Source organism: Drosophila yakuba, chromosome 3L, assembly GCF_016746365.2.
Source record: "Drosophila yakuba strain Tai18E2 chromosome 3L, Prin_Dyak_Tai18E2_2.1, whole genome shotgun sequence".
NCBI classification, from domain to species: domain Eukaryota; kingdom Metazoa; phylum Arthropoda; class Insecta; order Diptera; family Drosophilidae; genus Drosophila; species Drosophila yakuba.
In genome coordinates, this window is record NC_052529.2 from 561029 (window position 1) to 586835 (window position 25807).

The following is a 25807-nucleotide window of genomic DNA, read 5'->3' on the forward strand; positions in this document are numbered from 1 at the left end:
GAGATTAGATATTGACAATCATTCTTTGGGATTGATTGTTCGCTTCCTTCACGAATTCAATAATTTTCAACTTCCCTCTGGATGATTTGTATTTATTTCCCTAATATTTTCTCGCCATTTAAAACCCGCTAAGAGTGTGGGAGAGATTTGGGCCTAAAAACTCTTCAAGAGGGCGGTGTTTTTTTTGAGTCTTCGGTTAGGCAATTTGGCTCCAAAGTGACCTAAACCGTCCCACTGCTAATGAGCCATTAACACGCTTATCTCGGAGGAGGAAGAAACATGGCTCAAACGCCGACAAGACCTGGCCAAAATTGGCCACGCACATGAGATGGGATTTTGGCATATTGGAACTTCAGGACTTTGGCCCAAAGAGACTCGGCACGTGAGCGTTAAAGCCAAAACACTTTGGGGTTAAGCTGGGGAAAATGAAAATGAAAGAGCAGGCGGCGCGCGAGTGGAAAATAATATGAATTTCCTCAATTAGATTTCCCAGTCGCTGACCCCAAACCAGGCACGATGTACTGGAAAGTCGATGGAAGGCCGGGGGAAAGACGGAAAGACGAATGCAAATCGCATTAGGACGCGCGTTTAATCTGCTCCAAGGCATCGCCTTAACCCCGCCCCGAGGAAAGTGGGGAAACTCACGAGAGGGACGGGTGGTGGGAAATCTAGGAAGAGGGCACCATTAAACGGTTTTCCATTTCCCGCTGGGTCAGCGGGTCATCGAGTGGGCGAGCGGGAAAACGCGAGATGAATGCAATATGGAAATCAATAAATAAACCAACATTTTCATTCAAGTGCTCGACGAGGAAATGGTTGTGGGAAAAGACCAGAGAAAACCCTGTTCAAGTGTCGCCTCTGCAAATGGAAAATCTTTCTTCGATGCGCTGTAAATAAATAACTAGAGTGCGACGACATTTGTTTATAGAAATGGAAGGGAATTTCGAGTGCGAAGTAGGAAAATACTTAACAAAACAAGGATCCAGAAATTGGGTTCTTTGATTTTGGAACCACCCACTTGTATTTTTACACCGTTAAAAAGTTAATAAAATTTACAAGTATTTAATTTTATTATATTTTTATAATATACTATTGTATTCATATTAAAAGAAGCAAATAGACAAGGTAATTTCATTCTCCTGATTAATCACATGCCTTTTTTGTCCACCTATCAATCCAACTTTTCTTTACACTTTATCGATGTCAAAAAAAAACAAGATTGATAAAAATCAACCCACGTATATTGTAAAAAAAAACAATTCAAATGCACAGTTACACACACAAAACTAAAAGTGAAGAGAGTGGAAAGGCGAAAGAGAAGAAGAGCGTGAGAGAGCAAATATTATCGCAGTTATTACGAAATCGCAATCGAAACATAACGGTAGATATAGATAGGAAAAGCACCAATACAAAAAGCGAGTATGAGCACCAGGGGATAAGGGAAAAAAGTGGGTGGGTGAAAAAGAAACAAACGATCGCTATCTCTTTCCCGCTCTCACACTTGCTGACTGCACAAATTGCAGTTAAAAGAAAGAAGCAGAACGGCCTGAGAAGAAAGACAAAGAATAAGAGTAACTGGCTAAGAAGAAGAAATGAACAAGAAGTCGAGAACAAAATAGAAGAGAGCACACACACACATGCATACGTACACATAGAAAACAGAGAAGGCAAAAAATTTCATTTTCTTTTTTTGTAGACTTTTAACAATATATAATTGCATATGTTCAAGTTCTTTAGTATCAACAACTAAACTCACTTGCTTTTTTTGGCAGCCACGCATGCGTCGAATGGGATTTTATGCTCCTTCAGATTCCAATTGGAATTTGTACCCCGGCTGCAAAAACAGTTTTTTTTTCTTTTGCGTTATTTCCACACTGCACACATACACATATGCAGCGGCACATACACACAAGTGCACGCACTGCAGTCGATTTTGGTTTTTCACATAAAAACTTTATTTCGTGTATGCCACTTATGGATTGTTTGTCACCACTTTTCTTACTTTGTGCATTGATTTTTACTTTACTTTTCGTAGCCTTTCCTAATATCTTCCTAATATTCACATGCACTTTTTAGCGACGCCAACACACACATTTGCACAAGCACACACATGGCGAGGATGAGAGAGGAGAAAGAGAGCAAAACACCGTTTCCGTTGCTTCCTTTTCGCATATTCCTCTTTAGCCGCTTCTTTTCCTTTTGGATTCTGGCTCTTTTTGGCACTTTTTAGGCCCCCAGTTGTTGGCAATTCACTTTGCGTACGAGCATTAACAATTAAAACGATTAAGACGCGGAATACGATGAAAACGCGAACAAATAAACAAAAATCAAAGGTGGCTCTTGTTGCAGCCTTACAAAGGTGTGTTTTTACACGATTACCGCACAATTAAATTAGAACGCTGCACATTAACTTGTTTACCGACTAACTAATTTTGTGTTAGTTTGCTCAATGCGCGCCGCAAACCTCGGAGCCGCAAATTATAAACACGACTGTCTTCGATTTGTCGGGCTTATCGATGATTCGATAGTGCAAGCTGAAGTGTGACCTTTTCTTGGATGGTACAAAAACCTGGGGACGCCTGGTCTTGTAATCGCAATTTCGTTCAATACGATACTATCGAACTTTCATATACTTAACTAAATAGCTTTAATAAAATAAGCAAAAATTACTGTAAGGGTTGACCAAATAAAACTTACTCACATCTAGAGTAGAATCCGGCTATAACGAATCCGCTTATAGCGTCATTCCGGTTTTTGCGTCGGAAACTCGATGGCTTGGTTGGTCCCCATACAAATTTATATGCAAGGACCTCCAGTTAGTACGTCTCCGCTTTTAGAGACAAACCGCTTATACCAACGGATATTGCGACGTGCCAAACAAAAAATACAGCAAAATAATGCAAACAAATTTATGCATAAACGACTCTGTTAGAAATATCTGTAAATATCACTGACCGACGTCACAAACATTTTTACAGCGTGCTGATATTCCATGAGTTGTCCCGTTATATTTCTAGTTTTTTCTGCTTTTTTCTTATGAAAAGCCATGCTATTTAACTAAATTTATTACATTTTTTGTTTGATTAAAAAATTAATTTGTTTTATGTTAAAACATATTACGAACATGGCAACCATAGAATTAACAAAAAAAATTTTTTGGTTTCCACCTTTCTGTTAGTGCGTCTTCCAGGTATAACTACGTAAAATCGTCGGTCCCTTAAAAGTCGCTATAACCGGATTCTACTGTAGTTGCCTAGTGATAAGACTCGATAACAGAAATGTTGGACCGCAGCCTGAACAGGGCCTAACTCAAAGACACTCGATAAGTAGATGTTATCGACACCTGGTTCTGCCTTTTGGTATATACCAACAAATACTTTGTTTTGATTTTCATTGAGAACTTTGCGAAAATCACTTGAATTTCTTTCTTTGTCTAAAGTTCCTTTGATTCAGTCGAGCTTTGTCAAGAGTGGTCTAGAATGTCGCACCGCCACCAGGACATTCCCATCCGCCCGCGCTACGGTTATGTGGCCGAGGAGAGTGGCCCAGTGGACGGGGCAACTAGGAGCTCCGGATCCGGAGCCACGCCCGCCTCCTCCTACACGGAAATTCCGTTTCTGGCTCAGTATCCGGGAGCAGTGCCGGAGCACGTGCTGCAGGATCTCACGCCCACGGCCACTGCCCAGCCTGCGATTCCCGGAAGCTCAAAGACAAGACCCAACGGCGAGAGATACCTAAACCTGGATTCTGGCGAGGATCCCGACGAGGAGGATGATCCCCTGGAGGAGGAGGACAACAGCAACTCGAACAGCAACTCCAAGGGCAGTTCCGGGGACATCGAGAGGCACAGAGTTAAAGCAGAGAGCAGTAGGTTCTAGGTTATCTAGTTTCTGACTAAACTAAGCATCTTCCCATTTGCAGCTGTGCCCTACGAGCTGGATGGTGAAACCAGCGACTCCGACGGAATGCGTCACTTTGTGGCCCACGATCTGGAAGCCAAGCTGCGCGAACGAGTGGCGGCCTCGGACTACTCCTCGGAGCACACCACGCCCCTCAACTCCATGGGTCCCATTGGAGGCGCTTCCGGCAACGGTTTGCTCACGCGTAGGTTCCTTCAGTCGCGCAACATTCCCGAAGTGGACGGCAGCGTCTTGAGCGACATCGAGCTGGAGGCCCAGTACTTGGCCAGCTCGGTGGACAATCTGATGGAGAACCTGGGCAACCTGCTGCACTCCATCTCCTCCATAACGGCCGACAACGTGGAGGTGCACCGCAACGCCGTCAACAAGCTGACGGACACTCTGGATGCCAACATCAAGTGCCAGTACCAATTGCTCGCCAAGGCGGAGGAAATCACCAAGTCGATGAAATCCACAGAGCAAGTGGGTCAGCGCATGTAAGTGGTCCCAAGTGGTCCAATCCAGATCCCCAATGTGCCAGATGTAATGTGCTTTCTCTTCCGCAGAAGGCAGATCAAACGGCTGGTGGATATGTTGGACAGCACCATGTAAATTAGGGCTATGCTCTCCTGTGATCAATCAATCAAAAAGATCTTGTGTTTCTAGTCATTCCGTAAATACATTTAATCAGTGTTGAAACATTGAAGTGTCTTTCAACTCTTTCGCATGGAAAGCTACCTTTCGCTTAGTCAAATTGTACTTATTCTAGCAGTTTCTCTACAAGATCCGCCTCACAGCTTCTCCACCTTCGCTTTGATGATCCTCAGGGGATCCACGGGGCGATCGTTCTTGTCGGTCTCCACCATGCCTATCCGCTTGACCACCTCCATGCCCGTGTACACCCTGCCGAAGATCGTGTGCTTGCCATCCAGCCACTGCGTGGGCGCTAGGGTGATGAAGAACTGCGAGCCATTGGTGTCCGGTCCAGAGTTGGCCATCGAGAGGATGCCGGCGCCCGTGTGCCGCAGATCGCCGTGCAGCTCGTCCCCGAACTCGGATCCGTAGATGGAGGCGCCACCGCGGCCAGTGCCCGTGGGATCGCCGCCCTGAATCATGAAGTCCCTGATGATGCGGTGGAAGACCACGTTGTTGTAGTAGCCCCGTCGCGAGAGCTCGGCAAAGTTGCGGCACGTGTTGGGCGCGTGTTTCCAGTACAGCTCCACGGTGATTTCTCCCATGCTGCAGGATGCAAATAAAGTGGTAAACAAATTCTCAAATTTCAATTGTTTATCGGTGCTTTTCGAGCAGGTACTGTAGTATGCAAACACCAGACTCACCTCGTTTCCAGGGTCACGAAGTGCGGCTGCCAGGCCTTGTCGGGAATGCCCCCCGCATTGCTGGGTTCGCTCAGGGACAGCATAGTTATATTTATTGTTAAATTAGCGAGTATTCAGAAAAATAGTTAAAAACTGCCGGATTTAGAGTGACCAGCTTTAGTGAACTGGATTCTCGCTGTCTGGCAGCCCTGCACTACTGCGGTATGCTTCTGGTATTTTGCAAAATAACTCTAGGTATTTATTAGGGTTTTTGTGAGCACACGCAAGGGTATTTTTCATTTAGTTCCATTTCAAAATTCGACGAAAAATATCGTGGAAAATATTTAGCGGACGGAGTTTTTCGTCGGGCTCGCGAGAAAAAAGAGACAGAAAATAAGAGAGTGTTGCGTGTGCGTGAGTGAGACAACGCGAAAAGTTTGAGAGGATCGGAATCATGGCGAGTGTTTTTTTATAATCAAATTTCCACAGCACTTTCCACGTATATTCGTAAATGAAGCTAAAAAAGTAAGAGAAATATGAAACGAAAAGCCTTTTCCCTTGGCTGCGAGTGCATGTGCATGTGTGTGTGTGGGAGCGTGTTTTTTTTTGTTGCTGTGTTGTGTTTGCTGAGCGCAGGAAGAAGAAGCAGTGCAAAGAGAGAAGAGAAACTCTCGAAAATGAATTGAAAACGATGAACTCAAAGTAGCGCACTAGTATGGTGCTTGTGTGTGTGCGTGGGAGAGAGTGGGAGAGAAAAACAAAGAGCGTAACAACATTCAATTGCATTTTTAACTTGTTTTCGCTATGGAATTGTTGCTGTTCTCTCCGTTTTTGACTGCCTTTTGTTAGCAACAATTTACTTACAGGGTGTTCCGTGCAGCGGACTTTTCTCTTTCTCTCCTGGGGCGGTTTCCACATGGGAAAACTCGGTTTTTCCATTGTTTTTCTCAAATGCGGGTGCTTATATTGCCCTCTCGTTCGCTCGTTAATTAAGGTTTTTTGTGTTTGAATTCCCCAGCTAACGCGACTAAATTCACAATCGCAAACAATAAACCCGCAATCGGCGTGGCTTTCATTTAATCAGCAGTAGGGGTCGAAGCCATAGAATATATATGCTTATTGGCCCCTTTTTCATTTTCATTGATATAGCTCACATATTTATTGAGAAAAATTTATGTTTAGTCTAATGGGTAAAATTAGATATAAAAGTCATTCAAATTTAAATTATATCGCACGTATTATTCGTTTTCCATGAAGTGTGTTGGTCTAGAATGCTCTGCAACAGAATGAGTCCCAGTAGGTTGAATAATTTGTCCACTTTTGGGACTTTTATCCCCTTCCCTCGGGCAATTTTTATTGTTTGGGATTTATTGCCAACTCTTTTGGCATTTATCAAAACAAAAGAGGCACGATAACTGGCAGGCGGAAATGGAAATAACTGCCTTATCCCTCCTCTCCTTTATCCTCTTTTTCTCTTTCTCTCTTCTGTCACTCGTTTGTCGTCCTGTGACGCTGCGTCATCATAATCAGCGTTTGTCGATTCATCAAAGAAACCGCCGCCGGTTGCTCTCTCCTCTTTCCTCTCTCCATTTGCGTTCTCTTTGCCTCCATTCAAGGATACCGAACGAGAGAGACCGAGAGAGTCCTCCCTCTCCCTCCCTCTCCTTCGTCATTTCCCCGAGGGTTTTCTATGTAAATCATTTAAAGGGAAATTGTTGCACAACTTTAACGAGCCGTTGGCCAGGGGAGGGGTGCAGCTTACTGCTTGTGGGTTTTCCCGGCGTAAACCTCTCTCCCTCCCTCCACCCCACCGCCCACTTTGGCAGCTGTCAATTAAAGCTTACAGGGAGAAAAAATGAAAACCCGAAGCTTCCATATGTTAGCTGTCCCGCCCACAGGGCCCCCCGCCCCCCAACAGCTGTTGGAAAATGAGATTAGGTGGTGGTGGGGGGAGGTAAGTGGAGAACTAGCTAGCTTTATTGGCCCGTAATTGATGCCCAGGCTGCCAACCATATTGCTGATTGAATTGTGGCGTTGTCGCTGCAGGAAAGTGCAAGGGGTGTGGACTGCTGACCTCGCCACGGAAAGTAGCACCCTACTCGTTCAAGCTGCAACTAATCGAGTCTTTTGCGGGAACCCCGGGGCCACAGACTTGTCCAACTCGCATCCTGCTGTGCTAAGTAGATCCAGAGAGTCCATTCCAGATTTAACGACGAGCCACTACAATATGGCACTGAAATGATTACCAAAAACTGGAATGCTATATTTAAGCTTTACCCTTTCTTAAAGAAAATGGCATCCTTAGAATTCCTTGAAACGCTGGCTTATTTTCATACTACGAATTTTATCATTAAGGTTGTTGAGTCTCGCTTTCCAAGTCCACGTTTTTCTAAGAACGGTTCGCCAATCCCTTTTTCGCTGTTTAAAATGAGGCGTAGTATTATCAAGTTTTCAGTTTTGCATGCTGGAAGCCATATGCTTTCGTTTGATCCTTTGCAGGAAAAGCAGAGGGCACAGCTTGTACCTTTCTCCCATGGAACTATAGCAGTTCCTTGGCTCGGCTGAAAGTGTGTTCCAACCACGCAGCCATTTCCATCTTGTTCTATATGTGTGTAATTAAGTCTGCCCACGACGCAAGTTTTCCTCTGCGCCTCTTTGCACCCGGCGGCTGTCCCCAACGCAACCACTTTGGCCCATTCGCAAATCCCCCACCCCCTCGCGACCCACCTCAACAAAAACTAAAAAAAACTATTTCGCAAGGTGCCCCTTTCACCGGTTCTCGGCCTCCCCTTTGCGCTTTCTCCGCCCCTTTCTTCGGGCTTCTGCTGCCGACGCAAATCCTTACGTGTCAAATGGAGCCCTCACACTTTTCGATGGCGCCCGAAGAGGGACAACCACGTAAGCAATCAAGCCATGAGTCAGCTATCCGACGAGAAAATACCCCTTACTGGCTTTAGTCAACACTAATATGGAATTTGGAACTTATATTTTATAAAGACTTAATGACTTGACCAGTTAAGAAACATTACTTTATAGATTGCTAATGGTAAAAGAGTCGTAACTGTGGGTTCATGTAATCTAATCATGCTATAGATTAGAGCGACGCAGGACATTGCAGGGTAGCAAACGAAGGAAAAACCAAAACAACAACCACAGCGAAAGTAAGCAAAAATAATTTCGCGATTCGTCCCCCGGGCAGAGCCCTAAAAGTGGCAGATTGAGCGGGGGGAAGGAGGAGTAGGAGCAAAGAGAAAGGAGAAAGGCGAAGGGGGCGACAGGAGGTGGAAGAGCGGAGACCGGGCTTGCGCAGGCGCCTGGAAGAATCCAGAGCGGAGAAAGAGCGGCGGCGAGAGGCCGCTCTCTTTGGTTTTCGGCTCTGTGGCAACAAAGTTTCGGTGCCTCAATTCTTCGATTCAGAGTCTCCAGAAACGGCTTCGCGAGCGGACGTTGCAGCCACAGAAGATACGGATACATTTACAGATACAGCCGTCGAGGAAGTGGCAGCTACAGAAAGCCAAGTCATATATCTGCATATACATATGAGTGAGGCGAAGCTGCTGCGAAAAGGTGCAAAACAAATTAAGATGCATAAATAAACACCGCACTCGCTGGCAGGTGTTTTCTGAACTCTGCTTGTGTGTGTGTGTGAGTGCGGTGCTGTGCGGTGAAATATTACGAAAGAAAACCTTTTATGTTTTGCAATTTTCCCGCAAACAAATCAACGGGCATAAATATTAATTTTGGTTACACCCAAAATGAGTTGATGGACAATAACAGCGGCAAGAAGCAGCACTGCCAGAAACTTGTTTAAGCCCGGTTTCGGATTTCTCTCTCCCTCTTCCTCTTCTCCTCTCGCCGACGTTGTTAACTAAGGGCCGTCGTACTAGACGTTAGTTAGTTAGAGAGTGCGTGTAAATTGTGGAAAGGATATTGGGTTTCCCAAAGTCGCATCTCAAATGTATTCACTGCTCATCCTCACTGATGAAAGTAGTTAATTTATCAAGTTACTAATCGACTTAGTAGGTTGGCTATTGTGGGTGGAGTTGGGATGAGTGCACCTACGAAGTATGGCTCCAATTACGCTGACCTATTGGTATTTTGAAATGCTATTTTTCCATTTGGGGTTTCCTATTCCATGCAGTAGATAGATATCCGTAAAAGAAGTATCTGCAGGGTAGCCTACGTATCCTAGGGATATCCATTTGCTCGGCAGCTGCAGAACGAAATCCATTCAGCGACATCATCTCTCCCTTTTCCACTCGCTGGGCAATCCATTAATAACTTTGGAACCGGCTTGTGATTGCTTTAATTTGTTGTTGTTTTCGGTGGATTTGCTCTTCGGGTTTGTTTTTTTGGCAACGAAAGTTGCCAATTAGGTTTAATTTCAGGGGTCTCGTTGAATTTTCAGCAAAGTGCGTAGAAAAGGGTTTCGTGGTGTGTGTATGTGTGTGTGTATCCGTGTGGGCCAAAAGTGCGCGAGTGTGCGTGTTGTTTGTGTGCGGGGCCAAGTGCGTAATCTCCGAAATGTTTTTATTGTTGTTTGTTTTTTGCGTTCTTTTGTGGTTCCCATTTTTTCAACACCGACACCCGAAATGTGAATGTGTTTGCCTTGTTTTTATAGTTTGCTCTCTTTCACGCCGCTTTTTGCGTAGTTTAAAAGCGGAATCAAGTAAAAATCAAAACAAATACAGTGGAGCCTGGATAGGGAAGTTCTGCAGGCAGCATTCAAGTAGTTACCAACCCTTCAAGGGGCACAATTTTCAGGCCACGTAACTAGTTTCTTCAACGTAACTACATTAATTTATTTGCTAGTCAGTCCGCCCTGTAAATATTTGTAAATAATTGTGGGTGTGTGTGTGTGTTTCTGTTTTTGGACAACTTATTTGAATGGAAAGTTTCAAAAGCGAATTAAAATAAAAATGTGTGAATGCGAGGCAGGTGTGCGAGCGTGATGATATGATATTTTTGGAACGTGATTTTTGCCGAGTTTTATTCGATCGTACTAATGGCCATTGTGTTCTCACTCTACTTGCAGATTCTCTTTTAATTTGGCATAAATTGTATTTGTATCTTGAAAAAAAGTATATTCTTGTAAATACATCCTCTTCGTAAATTATTTTACTCAAAAAGTCTTAAAATATTGAATTCAATTGGAAATTTCAATTTCAAACGGGGTCACTCGAAATTCGTCAGTGATTCGCCACGTTTTGTACAAACATAGTTTGTAAGCGCAGTCGGAAAATAGGAAAATAGGCGAACGGAACCCAAAACGCGAAAATCCGAAAACCAAAACCCCAATGCAAGCCAACTGAGTGCGAGGGAGACAGCCGACCACGTCGAGCGGGATAGCATGCGCCAATGAAAACGTCCCACCATCCAAAAGTGTCCGATTTCGTTGACTACGCCGTTGCCGGGGGCGGGGGATCCGGATTCTGTCCGGGATTAGGAGCGGGTCTATCACTCAGGGCGACATCCTTCTACGGCGATCAAACGGTAACGGCAGCTGCGGACGGGACGCGTCACCAGGAACAACAACAACAGCAGCAGCAACTCACTCAAAGGCATCCTGCAACATCCACATCAACCGCATCAGCAGCTGCAGCAGCAACCAGCAAGCGAAAACGTCAAACAGGTGAGTTTCCATAGCCAAAGTTACTAGAGATTTTTATTAAGCTTTTGAACTTCCCCCTGAAAGTATTTGAATTCGATATCGATAACATTTGAGTTCGATATATTAGTCACTTTTAATCACTTTCGGTTAAATAAGTTATACGATCAGTTTGTGCTGAGCTTGCCATCACCTTCAGCAGACTGGCGAATGAATCATGGGTTATTTGCCTGCTGTTTTCATTTCGTCCGGTTGATTGCCCCTTTCCGCGGTGATAGCACTCATCGATTATTGTGACAATCGCTTGATTTGCTCGAGTTATCGTTATCACACACGCGCCCCGTTGTTTGGTAATACTAGGCGCAATATTTATTATTATTGGTTGCCGTGCCATATTTCTGCTTCTTCTCGCCACTCTTATCGCCCGTTTTCCCCCGGCGCCTCCCCCTTTTTATTGTTGATTATCACAATAGACGCCATGGCAACTTTTTTCTTCTTTTTTCCCCTCTTTTTTTGGTGGGGTGAAGGGAGGAGAGAGCAAGGAGGCGATAATTCGCATGGTGGTTTGTCGCCGTTTTGTATTTTTGGGTTTGCGGACGTTCCCAGACTTTGTTCTGTACTTTTGGCTGGTATCGCTGAGTTTTCCACGCTATCCGCGATAGCGATTACGCTTGCATGCTCGAGCATGTCTGTCGGGGCGCTTGAGGAAATTTCCCTGCCATAATCCCTTTACAATTTGAGATGATGATGTTTTCGCTGCCTGGCTTCATTCACATTATCTGCGCTGTGAATGGTATGAGTTATTGTTTGATATCTCCTTTTCCCCGAGCTCATTGAAAATTCCAGCGGACGCAATTACCACCCCAATTGTCTCCCAATCTAAGTTTTCGCTTTTGAGCGAAAAGAGCTCTGCCTCTTTCCTCTTTGCTCGACTGTATTTTCAGTATTTCCTTCGCTTTATTTATTTTTCGCTTATTGCGACTTATAAAAATATTCCAGTTGTTGTTTGCGCTCCCCATTCGCCAGTTTGCCAGTTTGCCAGTTTTTCAGTTTGCCTGTTGTCGTCATCAGAGTGGCTGGAATTCGATGTATTATTTTGCTTTTCGGTAATTTTTCCCCCACATTTTGTCATTTTGCTGCTGTTCTCTTCTGCGAAATGTTTATCTTGTTTTGTTTGGCTGGCCACTAATCGAGATAATACTTTTATTTTTCTCATTTTTGATACGAGAATGCGATGCTTTTATTTCTGCTTTTGCTCTGAAGTATAGGCACAAAAATGTTCGCTTTTTGCGATATCAACATGTTGATTTTGTGAGTGGCGCTTGATTTTCTGGCTGTCAGGGGTTAAATATTTGGTTATTTCCACAATCTTATCGACTGGAAACGTTTGTTATTAATTTCTGGTAAAAATAGTATAGACATTACAGGTCTGAGTGCCTTGGGATAATTGTTTTGTCTAATTTTATTACCTTGTGGCAATAAAAGCTTGTATAAGCCTAACAAGTAGGTGAGCTCAGCTTTCTTCTCGTGTCTTTTCATTCTGCCCTAATTCACTTCTCGCTCAGCATTCTCGACTTCCTCTGCGGTTTTCCACATACATATTTCTTATTTTCTTTCCCTCTGCCTGTCGATCAGCGGCATCAAAAAGTTTCCGCTTACTCTGTTGCCTTTTCATTACTGATAGCCAGCGGTACGTATACTTTCGCCCATAAATCTCCGCCGGCTGCTAATAATTTCAGCCGACTTTGAGCCCTAACCCCGCCGAAGATTTCGCCACGGATCACGTTGGCTTTGAGTGGGTGAAAGGAGCTTAGCCAGCTGTGCGCCCAGCCCAGTCATCCTCGGCTCCAGGTCCAGGTCTCCTATGACTTTACCCCCTTTCTCCGTTGCGACGGCCTGTGTAGGCGTTCCGTTTCTTCGCAATTTCACCCGGCTCACACAGATACACACACACCAACACATGCCCATAACCGGTGCGCCTTGTCTGCTCTCCTTTGCTCTCCTGCGCTTCACTTTGTGAGGGTATCTCTGCTTTCTGCTCGAGGTGGTTACAGCTTCAAAATCTTTATGATATTTCAAGAGTTAAGTTGGCGAGCAGTACATTTTGTTTTAGTGAAGATACACCACGGAACTTAGAACTTATACTTCTAAATAAAACCCTTTCTACAAGAGTATTTAAGTCAGTTAAATGTTGGTCTACTGCTCTCATCTGCTGCTTCTGCCCTTCTTCTTTTGGCCATCTTTAATAACGAGAATCTTTCACTTCGCCTCGTTGTTTCTGCCGCAGCCTGACACCGTTATTCTATACCCTAGAGATGGCATCGTGAGTGTGATGACTCAATGTGGGGTAATCACAATTGAACAATATTCGTATATGGAGGAAAACCAGATGCGCCAGGTTCTCGAAGTTACCTGGATTGGGTTGAGAGCAATCTGGGAACAGGTTCCACCGTCTGGGTTCCCGAAAACAAAACACAAACAGGTTCCACATGTCGAACGTGTCCAACATTAATTCCCAAAGGGAAATTGGTACACGCGTGCATCTCTCATTAAAACTCAGACGGCTCCCTATTCTCCGCCCGCCTTTCTTCTGGGTCCCTTTCTCCGCTTCTCCGCTTCTCTAGCTACTTGCTACTTGCCACTTGGTTATGTGATACATTAATGGCGTCTGTGTGTGCGTGCCTCTCGGTGTTCCCTTTTGCGACACAAAAAACAGAAAATAAAGCCAAAAGCAGCGAAGGTTTCTTCAAAGGCGTTCTACCAAGCCCACGCACTACTACAGTGAAGCCCCAGAGAGCGACAGAGAGGGGAATACGGCTGAGAGCGAGACGGCGAACGGGAGGGCAAACTCACATGTCAATCAGCGCCGTTCTGACACGTTCTACGTTGTTTCTGCTGAGGAGAGAAGTTCAATTTAGTTTCAAATTAATATTTCATGTTTTCCCAGCTTCACAGCTCTCATGATTCTTTAAAAATCCATCAGGGCTTCAAAATAAGCCAGTACTTGTGTGTAGATAGGGACAACTACCTATCTAAGGTAATCATTGTGATTTAAATTAGGCAAATGTTGACTAATTTCCAATGATATTGTTGTTGATTTGGCTTTTATTTTTGGCCCGACCGAAAATATATTTTGGCTGCTCGGTTGACATGTGAGGAAATGACGAGAAGCGGAGCCAAAGAGACATGCGGACGAGAAATGTAAATGAAATTTCCATGCAAGACATCACGTAGGCTCAAAGTGCAGAGACAACGAAAACAGACAACTGAAAACAGAAAAACGGGTAAACAAAATTCAGATTGAAATTTGGTTTCGGAATGGTTAAATGAGCCAACGACACCGATTCGCAGCAGATTCATGAATATACGAGTAGTCATGGCTCTGGGGTGAATATCTTGCGGACTTAAGGATCGGATCCTACGATCGATACAGCGAGATCATCCGCACTCAATCAATGGGAGAAATAAAATTGTGTTTTCACAACTCAAAACGCGGGAAGGTCAAACTGGGGTTGGGCGGGCACTTAAAGGGTCCGCCACTCAGGGAAACTCGTGAAAATGACAGCTGTCCGTGATGACTGCGGACTGTAGACTGTGTGTTGACTGTGTGTATCTGCCAGATGCACAGATACTTGGACACTCAGCTCAAGTCGGCAATGGCAAACATTTCAATTAACCAAAACGCAAGGCAGCAGTAAAAACGAGAGGCCACATACTAGATACAGTGGATAAAAGAGGACAGGCACCAAATTATCTTTATGTTGTGTATTTAGCTTGCTTAGCTTTTCCCTCAATTATTTTTGACATGCCACCAAATTTGACTTTTGCTTCTGGTGTTGTCATACATGGTCCGTATATTTGCTGATATTTGGTGGATGGGGTCAGCTAGTCGAGGCCACATGTATGGCATTTTCCCAGAAGTACGAAAAACGAGTTTAAAATCCATATCAGATTTTCAATAGCTCTACTGCAATTCCCAAATTGTAATTTCATTACAATTCCCCATCTTATTGTTAGACACTTAATTAACTGATAATTCAATGATGATTTTTCGTTTTAATTGCCATATTTTAATTACATATTCTTTCTCTTCCGTTGCAGGTAAGCCAAAAATCGATTTGATGATCCCCACGAAGTGATTAAAGTGAGTTTCAATTTGATGTATTCGAATATGAATTGGAATGATTCCCGGGGAGATCTGAACTTTTGTGTACTGTTGCTGAGGCTCTCGTTCACGGTTGATGGCTTTCAGCCGTCTCTTTCTCCTCGTGGATGTACATACATTGATTTCAAGTCAGTTTCGGTGGTTTTTCGTTGGTTTCTGAGCTTGGGTCTCGGTGCCCCGAAAGATCTTCACCGCACCGAGCAGCAGCAACTCTGAGAAATCGGACCAGTTTCAGCCTGAGAACTTGTTTCGCGTGTCTGTAGACGTTCATTGCGCATACAGTTGGCAGTTTTAATTGAGTTTGCAGTCCCCGAAAAACAAGTGAGAATTATGAGGCTGTGGGGAAGTCGACTTAAGGATACCTTGTCCGTACAGAAAGAATCTTTATTTTGGGATATGGTAGGGTGCACAATATAGATAGCTTTATACCATGGGTGCCATAACTCAAAGGTCCACTAAAGAGCAACTCTAATTTGCCATTAAGCGCCACGTCCTTCGATTATCATCTCTCTGCTACTCGTTTGGAGTTTCCGCTCTTTAGTTTGCAGCTTTGGGGAACGGCGGCAAATGGAGGTCAACATGAAATGTTAAAAAAAAACTTAAACAAGAAAAAACAATAAACGCGTTAAGAAGCGGTATAAAGAAAATTCGCCAACAGAAGTTGGTTTAAAAGCTTAACTTTTTCAGCTTCCCTCAGTACAGCTGCGGGCATTGTGATGTAGAATGGATGGGGTAATATGCTCAAAAATGAGTAATCTGCTTAAAAATGAGTAATATTTTGGAATCCGTGCTACGACTATTGATGCATTCAGTTTAACGTCTATATATTGTTTGCTTAACCTATTTAAGTAAAAACATGGCTGCTGCTGCTATTGTGCTGACCCCCGGTGTGTATCCCCCTTTAAACTGTCGAGCGGTAAGCCTTGAGGTTGCTGCCATTGTAGAGCGGGCTGTCAATGTCTGCGTGACTTGTTTTATTGCCCGTCTGTTGTCTGTTTTCTGTTGTCTGCCGGCTGTGTATCGGTGTATCGGTGTATCGGTGTATCTGTGTATCTGTGTATCGGTGCGTGTGACAATGCAGGGCCTTTTACTCGAATTGTATTCCACAACGTTCCAGCCTATACTGGGCACACACCCGAGATACAGATACTTTTACAGTTGCAGATACAGATACAGATACGTGCGTCGTCTATGGAAATTGAGACTAAATTGGGTTAACAAGTGTTAATGGACAGAGAGCTGGCACCTCCCCGCCGCTCCCACTGTTATTTAAACGAAAAACTGCATCAACACGGGGGAAAAGGGAGCCAGAAATCAGCAGAGAATGAAAAGATACGCTGGGAACAGAGTGGCAAAAGCACCGAAATATTGTTCGCTGCTCAAAGTACAGTGAGCTCCAATGAAAGCCATTCATTATACTCCTATTCGGGAATAGAATATTCCAAAATTTAACAAGATCCAATGGAATTTGTTCAGGAGGTATTAAATTAGGTTTTAAATTAACCATAGCTGCTTATCCACTTGCGCCGTATCAATGTCCTCGCACTTCGCTCTCAATTTCCATTTCGATCAATCAATTTTAATGAAATTTCTCAGAACTTTTCGGGAGTGCCACACAAGCCGGCTCCTATTTTAGCACCCGCCTTGAAACACCTTTGGAAAACCACCGCCCACTACCCACCACCCACTTACACGCACATTTACATTGCGAGGGATTAGGCAAAGCAAAGAGCAGGAAAACAGATTAGAAGGGAACTCACAACGAATGAGATGAATGAAAGTAGCATTAAAAGTAAATACAGTGAAAGTTCGCCTTGAGTGCCAGATTTCGTTCTAATTACAACATACTTGCTCTTCTTCCACTTGAAGTTTGCTGTGGCATTAACCTAGTTCAAAATTAGAAGTAATTTTAAATATTTACAAATATTTAAGCCAGTGGCCACTGTAGCACCAAATTAAGTACTATCAAAGCTGCTTAAGTCAAGGATAGATTGAGGGGGGGTAGATTCCCAAGGGGGAAAGGTGCTGAAGGGCAATAGGTGCAAGGAAAAGCAGAAATAAATGCAGAGAACACCGGGCACAAAAATAGAATTCTCGGACTTACACAACGAGCCCAACGAGGGTGGTATCCACATACATATGAATAGGATATATAGTTGTGGTGGTCGGGGGGCAGCATTAATTGGGGGGTGGTTGTCTTTGCCTCCGTCACAACACATTAAACGCAATTATAGAAAGTCAATTGAAGAGCAAAAACAACAGCAGCAGCGGGCAAGGCAACAAACTTGTGCGCGGGCGTTGAAAGGCTGCAGAAAAAACAGAAAAAAGCCGACATCAACGACATCAACGTCAAATGCGACTTGGTTTGCACACAAAAAAGAAAAGCTCGGATACATTTTCATCCGGCGTTGGCAGGAGAGAGGAAAACCACCGCAACACGTGCCTCTATTTGCCTGTTTTGTCCAGATTGGGTCGTTTCCCAATTACACTGCAAGAACTTCACTCCCATTTCGAGATACTCTATTGAGATTTTGTGCATGCAGAAGGAATTGTATCTATCAGATACATTCTTCAACCAAATTTCTTCCATTCTTTTATTATTGCTTAAGTCACTTTGTCATCTTTGTGTTTTGCCTCAGAGCTTTTCTTTCAGTGTGCGATTCATGCAGACCCCACAGTTCTCCCTCGGTTTCTCATCGCTTTTTGCTAATTCCATTTTGCATGCTGGGACGCCCTGCAGAGAAGTTTCTATTAAAATCCTTTCCTCGCTGTGGGAATAGATAAACAAAGTGGGTGGGGCGGGTGCCGGAGGAAAGTGGAAATGCGAGAAAAGTATGAAAATTCAAATAGTGCCTACAGGAATACTTGCGGAGAAAACTGTAGCAAGAGAAATGAGACATTTGCCGAGCTGCGCTGAGCTTTCACCTCACAGATTTTGCTCCATATGTCGGAGATAGATTTTTCGGTTTCAGCTTACCTCTCGCAGATTCACTTCTCGGGGGCCCACTGTAGCCGTTTTTCAGGCCTTAATTTGCAAAGTCTGTCGGCTTAGCAGCTAAAATCCAGAAATTGCTACCCCACCCCGCACTCCACCCCGTTTTTCTCGGCTTTTCCCAGGTTTTATTGCGCTTATCGAACTATCTGGCCGTAGTTTACCTGTTATTATTGTCATTTTCGCTTTCTACAGGTGTGTAGATGTTTGTTGTTGTTTTGCTTCGGGGCCTGAAATCGTATGACTAATGGGAGATTTGCTGTTTAGCTGTTCGCTATTTCTATACCTTTCTGCCTTCTGCTGCGTTTAAAAGCCAAAACAAGTTTCCAACTGTTTTTACTCGCCATTATTAATTGATGTTGTTGTTTTCATACGTTCGTGCCGGGGCGTTCCACACAATACACGCCACAAAAAAGGCAACAAAATTGGAGTTTTTATATTAAATTTTGGTTATCCATCTGTATTTCAATAGAGCTCGGATCTCCGCCGATATGCGGATATAAGTAGATTTGGATTAGACAAATTTGTTTAGCCGTCAAGGTTGTGTGAAGCGTCTGTTTGAGGAACAGAGAAAAAAACAAAACCTTTTATTCTACTGGCTTTAATTTATCAATTCCGTTTTAGCGTAATGAATGTGCTTCATAGACCCGACTGATCAAGGTGCTTTAAATTGCAAATTGCAATTGGTTCCAGCAAATTTGGCCCGTGTATTTTTTGGGCTTTTAAATTGAGCACAAAGTATCAAGTTGCCCGTGCGCATTATGTATTAAAGGCGATTTTCTTGGCAATTCGCTGTGTTGTTTTCGTTCTACTTGTGTTTTAAATTACCACGCCCAGTTCCTTCAATCTTAAATTGTGCATTTCAAGCGATTCAACTAGAGAGCCAGAGAAGAAACCCAGCAAAATGAAAATATTGAATATGCAAAAAGACGTTTTCGACGTTGTTGATGTTGGCAGGCATAAATAAGCGAAGGAAAACATAAAAAACACACGGCAAAGTTATGCGACAGAAATGTGGCCCCTCCTCCCCTTTGCAATTTGTGCAGGCGGAATGGGCGGGGAAAAGCGGGGAAAGCCGGGGGAAAAGGGCAAACATTCCCGTGTAAAACTCGTCCATAAAATGCAGATAAGAAAAGCAAAAAGTTGCAGCCAAAGTGCAGTGCAGTTAGGCAACATTGTGGTCGCTCTCCTTTCCTTAGCTGTTTTTTCTTTTTTTGTTTCGGCCTGTTTTGCCTTTAAGGCGGCGCACATACATGCACATATATATTTGTTCTTGTCTTATTACACAAATTTAAATATTTAAAATGAAATTCGCCCGTCTTCTGGGCGGCAAAAGGTGGCCGTGCTTGCTTTTCTCGTTTCTCGTTTGCTGGTTGGGCAATTAGGTTGAAAATATTCTTGCTGCTTCACATTCCCTGGCTGGCGATTCTTTTTTGGACATTGCATGCATTTCACTTCATTTATTTTCGCTGCTGTTTTCATTTTAATTTTAGTCCGCCGAAAGGAATGGCGTTTTTAATCACACCATTGTTGGCTTTACGGTTCATTAAAACAGAAAATCGGTTGGAATACTGTGTTTTAAGCATAGCTATCTCTCTTCTGATTTGCAGTTTTTAATTTCCTGTAAAAATCTTATTTATATTTATTCTCGTCTGATTGCTGCAATGCAATGGGATTTATAGGGCAGTATAAGGTGCTTTATAGGCGGCGGTTATCTATAAGAACTGTTTCTGTTTATGATTGATAATAAAAGTGCGAATGAAATGCTGATAACTAAAGATAAACATTTGTCTGCGCATATTAAAGGGTTTTTTTTTTGTTGTGGGTGGTTTTCAACCATCACTTTTCCAAATTCCCGAGCTCGTCTCATTAAACTCGTCTGAAAACATTCATAAATCTAAGCTGGCACTCACTATTCACTCCTCTGCTGGTTGGTCTCTGATTAATACGTGCAGAGAGCGGAATTAACGACAAGCCACTCGAACATTAATTATGCATTTTTGTATAATTTATGAATTTAATGTTTCACATTTTTGTATTACTAATTAAATGAACGCTTATTTGTGTGATGAATTATGTTAATAGCCTTCGCCGCTGTCTGTCCGCTTGTTAGTCTGTCCTTCTCTGGGTTTCTCTGCTGATTCAGTTTACAATTGCTGAGGGGGCGGAGGTGGGGGGCCGTCCATGGACGGCGAGGGGTTGGCCAGGGGATCGGGTGTAACCGCTGCCAACTGTCAGCCCACACTCGCATTCGCAGTCGCATTTGACGACGACGGCGCCAAACTTCTCCACCAGCCCACTCGACGAGCCAAGTGAAACTTGTCGCCCCTTTTTCCCCCTCTTGTTGCCCCTCTTCGTCTCGTCGCTTCTGTGGCTGCTGCCACATCCCCCTTTTGCCACGCCCCTGGCTGCTCTGTACTCGGTTGCGCCTCTGAGTCATAGTTTGCACTGAGTTTGTTTGCTCGCTGCCTCCATTTGCTGCGAAACAGTGTGCATACCCTGTCCCAAAAAAGGTTGCCTCTGGACAAGTGATTCATCTGCCGGAGACAGCTTTAAATGGGATTAGAAACATATCTGAATAAGCAATTGCACTGGTTAAACCTTTGCTAATTTGAATGTATTTTAAACCGATTAACGGCAAATATCGCATTTGAAAAGAAGGCTTTTAGATGTGAAGTAACCCTTCTGTTTGATTTGCACACAAATGTGTATATGTCTAGAAGCATATAAAGTAGCTTCCAGTTTTTCAAGCCAGCTTAAATGCAAATTCGCATCTACAAACTGCCTGCTTCATAATCCCAAAAGCGTGTTACATCTTCGGCTAAGAACTTTCGCCGGCTGATGGCTGCCAGCTCCTTCCACTTCTATTAGTCATTGGCCATTCGTTCGGCGAAATGTTGCAACATAAACTCACTCCGCAGTTGTGGCTATTGGCCTGGTCGGTCGAGCCACCCTAAGAATGGATTATAGAGCAGTGATGTCAGCGGGATCCGCTGTCTATATAGTATATAGTATATGCCATCCCCTTTCATACCCTTAACCTAGCCCAATGTCACTGCTGCTTTTCACCCCAAACGAAAACAAGAAGTTTGTGTTTTGTTCGGTTTTTGTTTGGGTTTTAGTCTTGGCCTCTTCCCTTTTGCTTTTCCCGGCTATGAGAGCTGTGTTTTGTCTGGGTTTTCTCGGAACTTGGGTACTATTATGGGAAGTGCTCTTCCTTCTGGCGTTTCCACATTTCGCTAGTTGTTCTCTTCGTATGAAATTTCATAAGCTTTTTGCTGCTTTTCTTTTTCTGGTTCATTTTTATGTTAATTTATGAACAATTTTCCCTTTTTTATGGCCTTTTATTGCTGGCCACTCAATTTCTCAACCTTCTCAGTCTGCCATAGCCTTCTTATTACACTTTTCTGAACTATTCCTTCTTCCTGTCATGCCATATGCTTATAATTCCATTTGAATTTCTAGCGCTCGACTTGAAGTTTTCATTTCCGCTGAACTATTTTCGGGGGTAAAGTTTCGCGCCCGCTTTTATGGCAATGTTGGTTAAAGGGGGGATCTTCGGTATTGGCTTCCTTTCGGGTCTTTGAACTTGTTTTCGTGCGTTTTTGCGGCTCATAACATTAAATGTGGCCTTTCTGTTGTTCTTTGGCGCTTGGGGTTCTACAGCTGGCTCGACTTTATGGCTGTTGCCTGAAATGAAACACATTTCGTGCGTTTTATGCGTTCGCCGGGCGTATGAGTAATATTTTGTGCTTTTATTGCGCATACGTCGTGTGGTCCCTTGTTCGCTCGCTCGTCTTGCTAACGAAATGTTTCGTTCGTACACCTCAATGCATTTAAAATTATTCAATACAAGATGTAGTTAGGCGCAATTAACGCAGAGAAAATTGCAGTGGTAAATTGGATACGCTATAGCTGTTTCTTTCGCCCGATCTCTTGGGCATTTTGTATATGCTTTTTGTCTTTTGTTTCTCCCCGATTTCGGGGCCTATTCTGAACAATCGTTTTAAAAAATTTAAAATGCCCATGCAAAAGAGGCGTGTCAATTACATTAACTAGAGCACGCCATTCCAACATTCCGGGCCAACAACCAATCAAGCGGCTATATGGAATTCCTCCTGCGCCCCCCTGCTCGTAGCCATAATTCATATTGCATCGATTGATCCATATTTTATAATGCCCGAACACAAACAGCGAGCGGACCAACCCAATTGGAATTGGCTTATTTTCGTTTTCCACGAGGTTGGGCGTCTAGAAACGAGGCTAAACTAATCGGGGGCGGGGTGAATAATTCATCACTCAAGTGTCGCACTCACGACCCATAACTCATGTCCACTTCAAGCCGATTACAATGCGAGTTTTCTACATTTTTCTACGCACCGATAATCGCACTGAAACAATAGTTTTGCGATAACTAGTGGCTTTTATTCGAAGCGAGCTCGCGATTCCTTTATCACACTCACAGCTGCTAAAACAAATGTGCACCATCCTTATCAATCGTTCTAAAATAAAGTGCATTTATATCGCCATGTGTTTATGAACATTCTATATGAAGATTCTACTCCCGATGTAAATAGCTATATTTTTGCTAGTGTATTCAGCACAAAGAAGAAGGGCGGGATGACATAATAATGTCATTGCACTCTTGAACTCCCCTCTTCGTCATCTTCATTGTGGCAAAAAAAACAACAATGATAGTTAAAGCAGAACAACGAGCATGAATATATTATGGATGCGATAATGATAATGATGTTAATGATGAGGCACTAACATAATCCTACGAAATTAAACCAAACGAGCGATTTCAGTGCAGGTGGACAGCATTAAGTTCTATTTTCGCCAAGCAAAATAAAAGCAGACAAACCAAAATCAAAATGTTTCCTCAAATCAGCTTAAACCAGAAATATTTGAAATATTTTATTTGGATTGCTGCAAATAAGTGAAAAGTTGCATCAGACTTATTATGATCTATAATCTATTCAAACGACTCAAAGTCGTGGAAAAAAATTTTATTGAGAACATTTTTGATTCGAAAGCCTTAGCGACAAAATATTTTAATTTGAAAGAGAAGCGGGAAATAATCGAAAAGTCGTGTGCTTTGAATCTGGATTGCATTTGTCTACTGGTTTTGCCTTACTGCTCAAAATGCAGTGGATTTTCATTCGATTTCTAATTTGCAGCGCGGTTTTTATTACTTTTCTGCTGCTGGCTTTTCCTTTCGTTTGGCCAACCCCTTCGACTTGTTTTGCTTATGTTGTGTGTTCAATCAAATTGACACGCTTTCCCTTTTTGCTTCATTTCCTTTGCCCGTCTGCTTTTGCAGGCTGTTTGCATTTGCATTTAAATTACATTGGATACCGAAATTTGAAAACGATTCGCTCGGTTTTTCTCCATTTTGGGTACTGGGTGCTGGGAACGCGGATTGTGGGATTGGCTTGAACTTTGCGCAGACCCAATGCCGGTGCAAAAATGTGATACTTTTCGTAAATGATCCCCAGGAGTGGGGAGTCTGATACTCGAACTTTTGAGGATTGAAGATGGAAACAGTATAATTAGGCTAATAAAAACATTAATTAAATTCCTGGCTTGATATTGCAAGGCTTGAAGGGGTGTTTTATTGGGATATTTTCCCTATGTGCCTTGCCAGTGAGTGTTGATTGCTTATCTGAAATTCAAATTTTCCCCTTCCAATCGCGGGTAACGCAATATTTTTAACCATATGTGCACCCCACGAAGTGCATGATTTTAATCAGTGACTGTTGTCCGACTGTTGTTCAGTTCAGTTGCTGTTTATGTTGTTTTTCCATACTTCATTTTATTTGCGCTGCTTTCATGCGTCAAAATATTTTCCAGTTTTATTAGCTGTTGTTGCCGTCGTCGACTGTCGATAGATGTAGATGCAGTGTCGTTGTTCCAGTTCTCTCGATGATGATCATTACGATGAAGACTTGTTAGACTTGACGCACGGCCGAAAGAGAGGGAGAATGCTGGGCGAAAGAGACGGACAGAGGCCTGGTTAGCTGATGCTATTTTTATTTGGTTGCTGTTGTTTTTGCAGCTCTTGTCGCGTCTCGAGGCGCCTTCACCCCTCCATAGAATCTGGCTCCCATGTCACTCCACTTTCCAGTGCACCCGCGTTTGACCTCAATTGAAGTTAACTCCGCTTGGCTGGGCGCTTCTCAAATTGTCTGTTACGAAAATACCCTGCCATATGAGTGCATTTGTTCTTATCGGTATATAATCAATTCACAGAGTTCATTTACTAAGAAATCTTTCTTCACCATTTAATAGATCCATCTTCTTCAAAACCAAAGTTAAGGTTGTCTTCAGATTAGAACATCTTGATGTTTAATGCAGCATCACATTTATGACACTTTTAATAACTTGGAAAAGTTGCAGATTAAATTTTAATATTTAATATTTTGGATAGGTTGTATTTCGTGTTATAAATACCGCTTCTTCAGAACATTTTGAAATTAATGATTTGTTAATGGCGACCATTCGTTCGAAAACATTATCAGTTTTATTCTTTTTGAACCTGCCAATTTTCTGTGTGCCGCACACTCATGGCTATTTCTTTTCGATTCTTTCTGTGCCAAAGTTGTTTTCCAACTGAAAAGACCACCCACCGCCCGCCCACTTGTACCAGCACACCTGAAGAGTTATGCGCCCACGCCCACTTCCGTCGGCTGTCGTCTCACGCCCCTGCGCCCTCTTGCCTCTTCTACTTGCCCCCCTCTTGTCGCCGCATTGTGCAACATGCTGCGCCCCTCTCTGCGATTCTCAGCCGGGTTACTTTAGGTCATTGCAGCTGGCGTTACGCTTCTAATGCTCGCTTGAAGGACGTCGACGTCGACTGCGACTGCACTGCGACTGCGAGAGTTATGCGCCCCGATGTTTATACTTTTGTAGTAGTTGTCATTCTATGGCCAGACTAAGAAAAAAATAAATAAAAACCAAGCGACCTTTAAGCGGTCGTCAACACTTTGTTTACTTCAACACAAAGTCGTTTCGCTAGTCTAGCCACATGGAAAAATGCAAACAAAACTGAGAAAGATTCAGAATTTCTAATTACAATGGGTTCTATCAGATAAACCAGTATGCGAGAAATGCGGGAACTTGGGGTGATAAGAGACACTGTTTCCAGGGGTTAGATGAAAAAACTTGATAGGAGATTGCATCCCAAGAAGCGCTTTACCATTTGCACAGTTAAACAAATTGAACAAAGAGTGTTTAGGGTTCTACTATTTACATTTTTGAAAAATACTGAATAGCAAAGAATCGTTTCTATAAAGCATGCACAAACCTATGTTAGTTTGGAATTTAAATGTTTTCTGTTTCGATAGAAGAGTCTTGCCATTTTGGTTTCGAAACCATTCAGATAACATAATGATACTGCATTTCTTTCATCAGATAGCCCGCCATTCATCGTCCAATTTCAAGTTTCTGTGCAATTTGCCAATTTCAATTCGGTTCATTTCGAATGGTTGATCTTAATCTGCGAAGAGCAAAACTTTCACCCGCCGAAAAGTGGACGGCGAACAAATTTCCCTTTAATTTTGTATTATTTTGTTGGTTTGTTTCGGTTTTGTGTTGGGTATTTTCGGTTTCTTTTGCCATGAATTACGTTTAATTTGAAATGATTTCGTTGCTATTGCCGCTGTCGACTTGTCAACTGCATGCAACATTTAACCGAAAGGCAGCGAAAAGCAACCGAAAAAGCGATCAAAAAGTGGATCGTTACGCGGGGGGTTTTTTGGGTGGGCGGGAAAAGGGGGTGGCATTGTGGGTGGAGGTAAACGCCACCCGCCATCGTATCCGTTGCTC

General features: G+C 43.2%; 4 protein-coding genes across 10 annotated transcripts in view; 2 read left to right on the top strand and 2 right to left on the bottom strand.

The window, feature by feature from the left end:
- The window catches only part of LOC6532237, a 111199-nt gene extending 108697 nt beyond the window's left edge, over positions 1–2502 (bottom strand). For 3 of the 4 annotated variants that reach the window (XM_015193773.2, XM_039373634.2, XM_002092974.4), the window contains exon 1: positions 1757–2501. The gene's annotated coding sequence lies outside the window, so the exon portion shown is untranslated. Of the gene's footprint in view, positions 1–1756 lie in introns of all 4 variants that reach the window. The other variant, XM_039373633.1, reaches the window with a different exon arrangement.
- On the top strand, positions 1189–4600 carry LOC6532240 (BLOC-1-related complex subunit 6). 2 transcript variants are annotated; one of them, XM_015193777.2, is made up of 4 exons: positions 1189–1381; positions 3440–3867; positions 3922–4396; positions 4466–4600. In XM_015193777.2, exons 2-4 carry the CDS (start codon positions 3480–3482, stop codon positions 4509–4511), a joined length of 909 nt encoding a protein of 302 aa, XP_015049263.1. In that variant the 5' UTR covers positions 1189–1381; positions 3440–3479; the 3' UTR covers positions 4512–4600. The 2 variants fall into 2 exon arrangements, with proteins under 2 accessions (XP_015049263.1, XP_002093013.1); XM_002092977.3 differs by lacking the exon at positions 1189–1381 and having other exon boundaries at positions 3370–3867.
- LOC6532241 (peptidyl-prolyl cis-trans isomerase-like 1) lies at positions 4559–5397 on the bottom strand. Its single transcript, XM_002092978.3, has 2 exons — positions 5237–5397; positions 4559–5138 (listed from the first exon to the last, which is right to left on the bottom strand). Exons 1-2 carry the CDS (start codon positions 5317–5319, stop codon positions 4691–4693), a joined length of 531 nt encoding a protein of 176 aa, XP_002093014.1. The 5' UTR covers positions 5320–5397; the 3' UTR covers positions 4559–4690.
- A 116-nt stretch (positions 5398–5513) lies between these two features.
- Positions 5514–25807, top strand: part of LOC6532242 (homeodomain-interacting protein kinase 2) — a 35751-nt gene continuing 15457 nt past the window's right edge. Inside the window, exons 1-2 of one of the 3 annotated variants that reach the window (XM_039373635.1) lie at positions 5514–5740; positions 10251–10847. In XM_039373635.1, the coding sequence (XP_039229569.1) occupies positions 10574–10847 (274 nt within the window). In that variant the 5' untranslated portion in view covers positions 5514–5740; positions 10251–10573. Of the gene's footprint in view, positions 5741–8630; positions 8783–10250; positions 10848–25807 lie in introns of those variants that run through there. The other 2 variants (XM_002092979.3, XM_039373636.1) reach the window with 2 other exon arrangements.

Excerpts from the sequence above, each read along its gene's own strand:
- LOC6532241 (XM_002092978.3), bottom strand. The coding sequence starts at position 5,319 with ATGCTGTCCCTGAGCGAACCCAGCAATGCGGGGGGCATTCCCGACAAG. Across the intron at positions 5,139-5,236 it reads TTCGTGACCCTGGAAACGAG|CATGGGAGAAATCACCGTGG; the intron begins GTGAGTCTGGTG and ends TGCATCCTGCAG.
- LOC6532240 (XM_015193777.2), top strand. The coding sequence starts at position 3,480 with ATGTCGCACCGCCACCAGGACATTCCCATCCGCCCGCGCTACGGTTAT. Across the intron at positions 3,868-3,921 it reads CAGAGTTAAAGCAGAGAGCA|CTGTGCCCTACGAGCTGGAT; the intron begins GTAGGTTCTAGG and ends TCCCATTTGCAG. Across the intron at positions 4,397-4,465 it reads GAGCAAGTGGGTCAGCGCAT|AAGGCAGATCAAACGGCTGG; the intron begins GTAAGTGGTCCC and ends TCTCTTCCGCAG.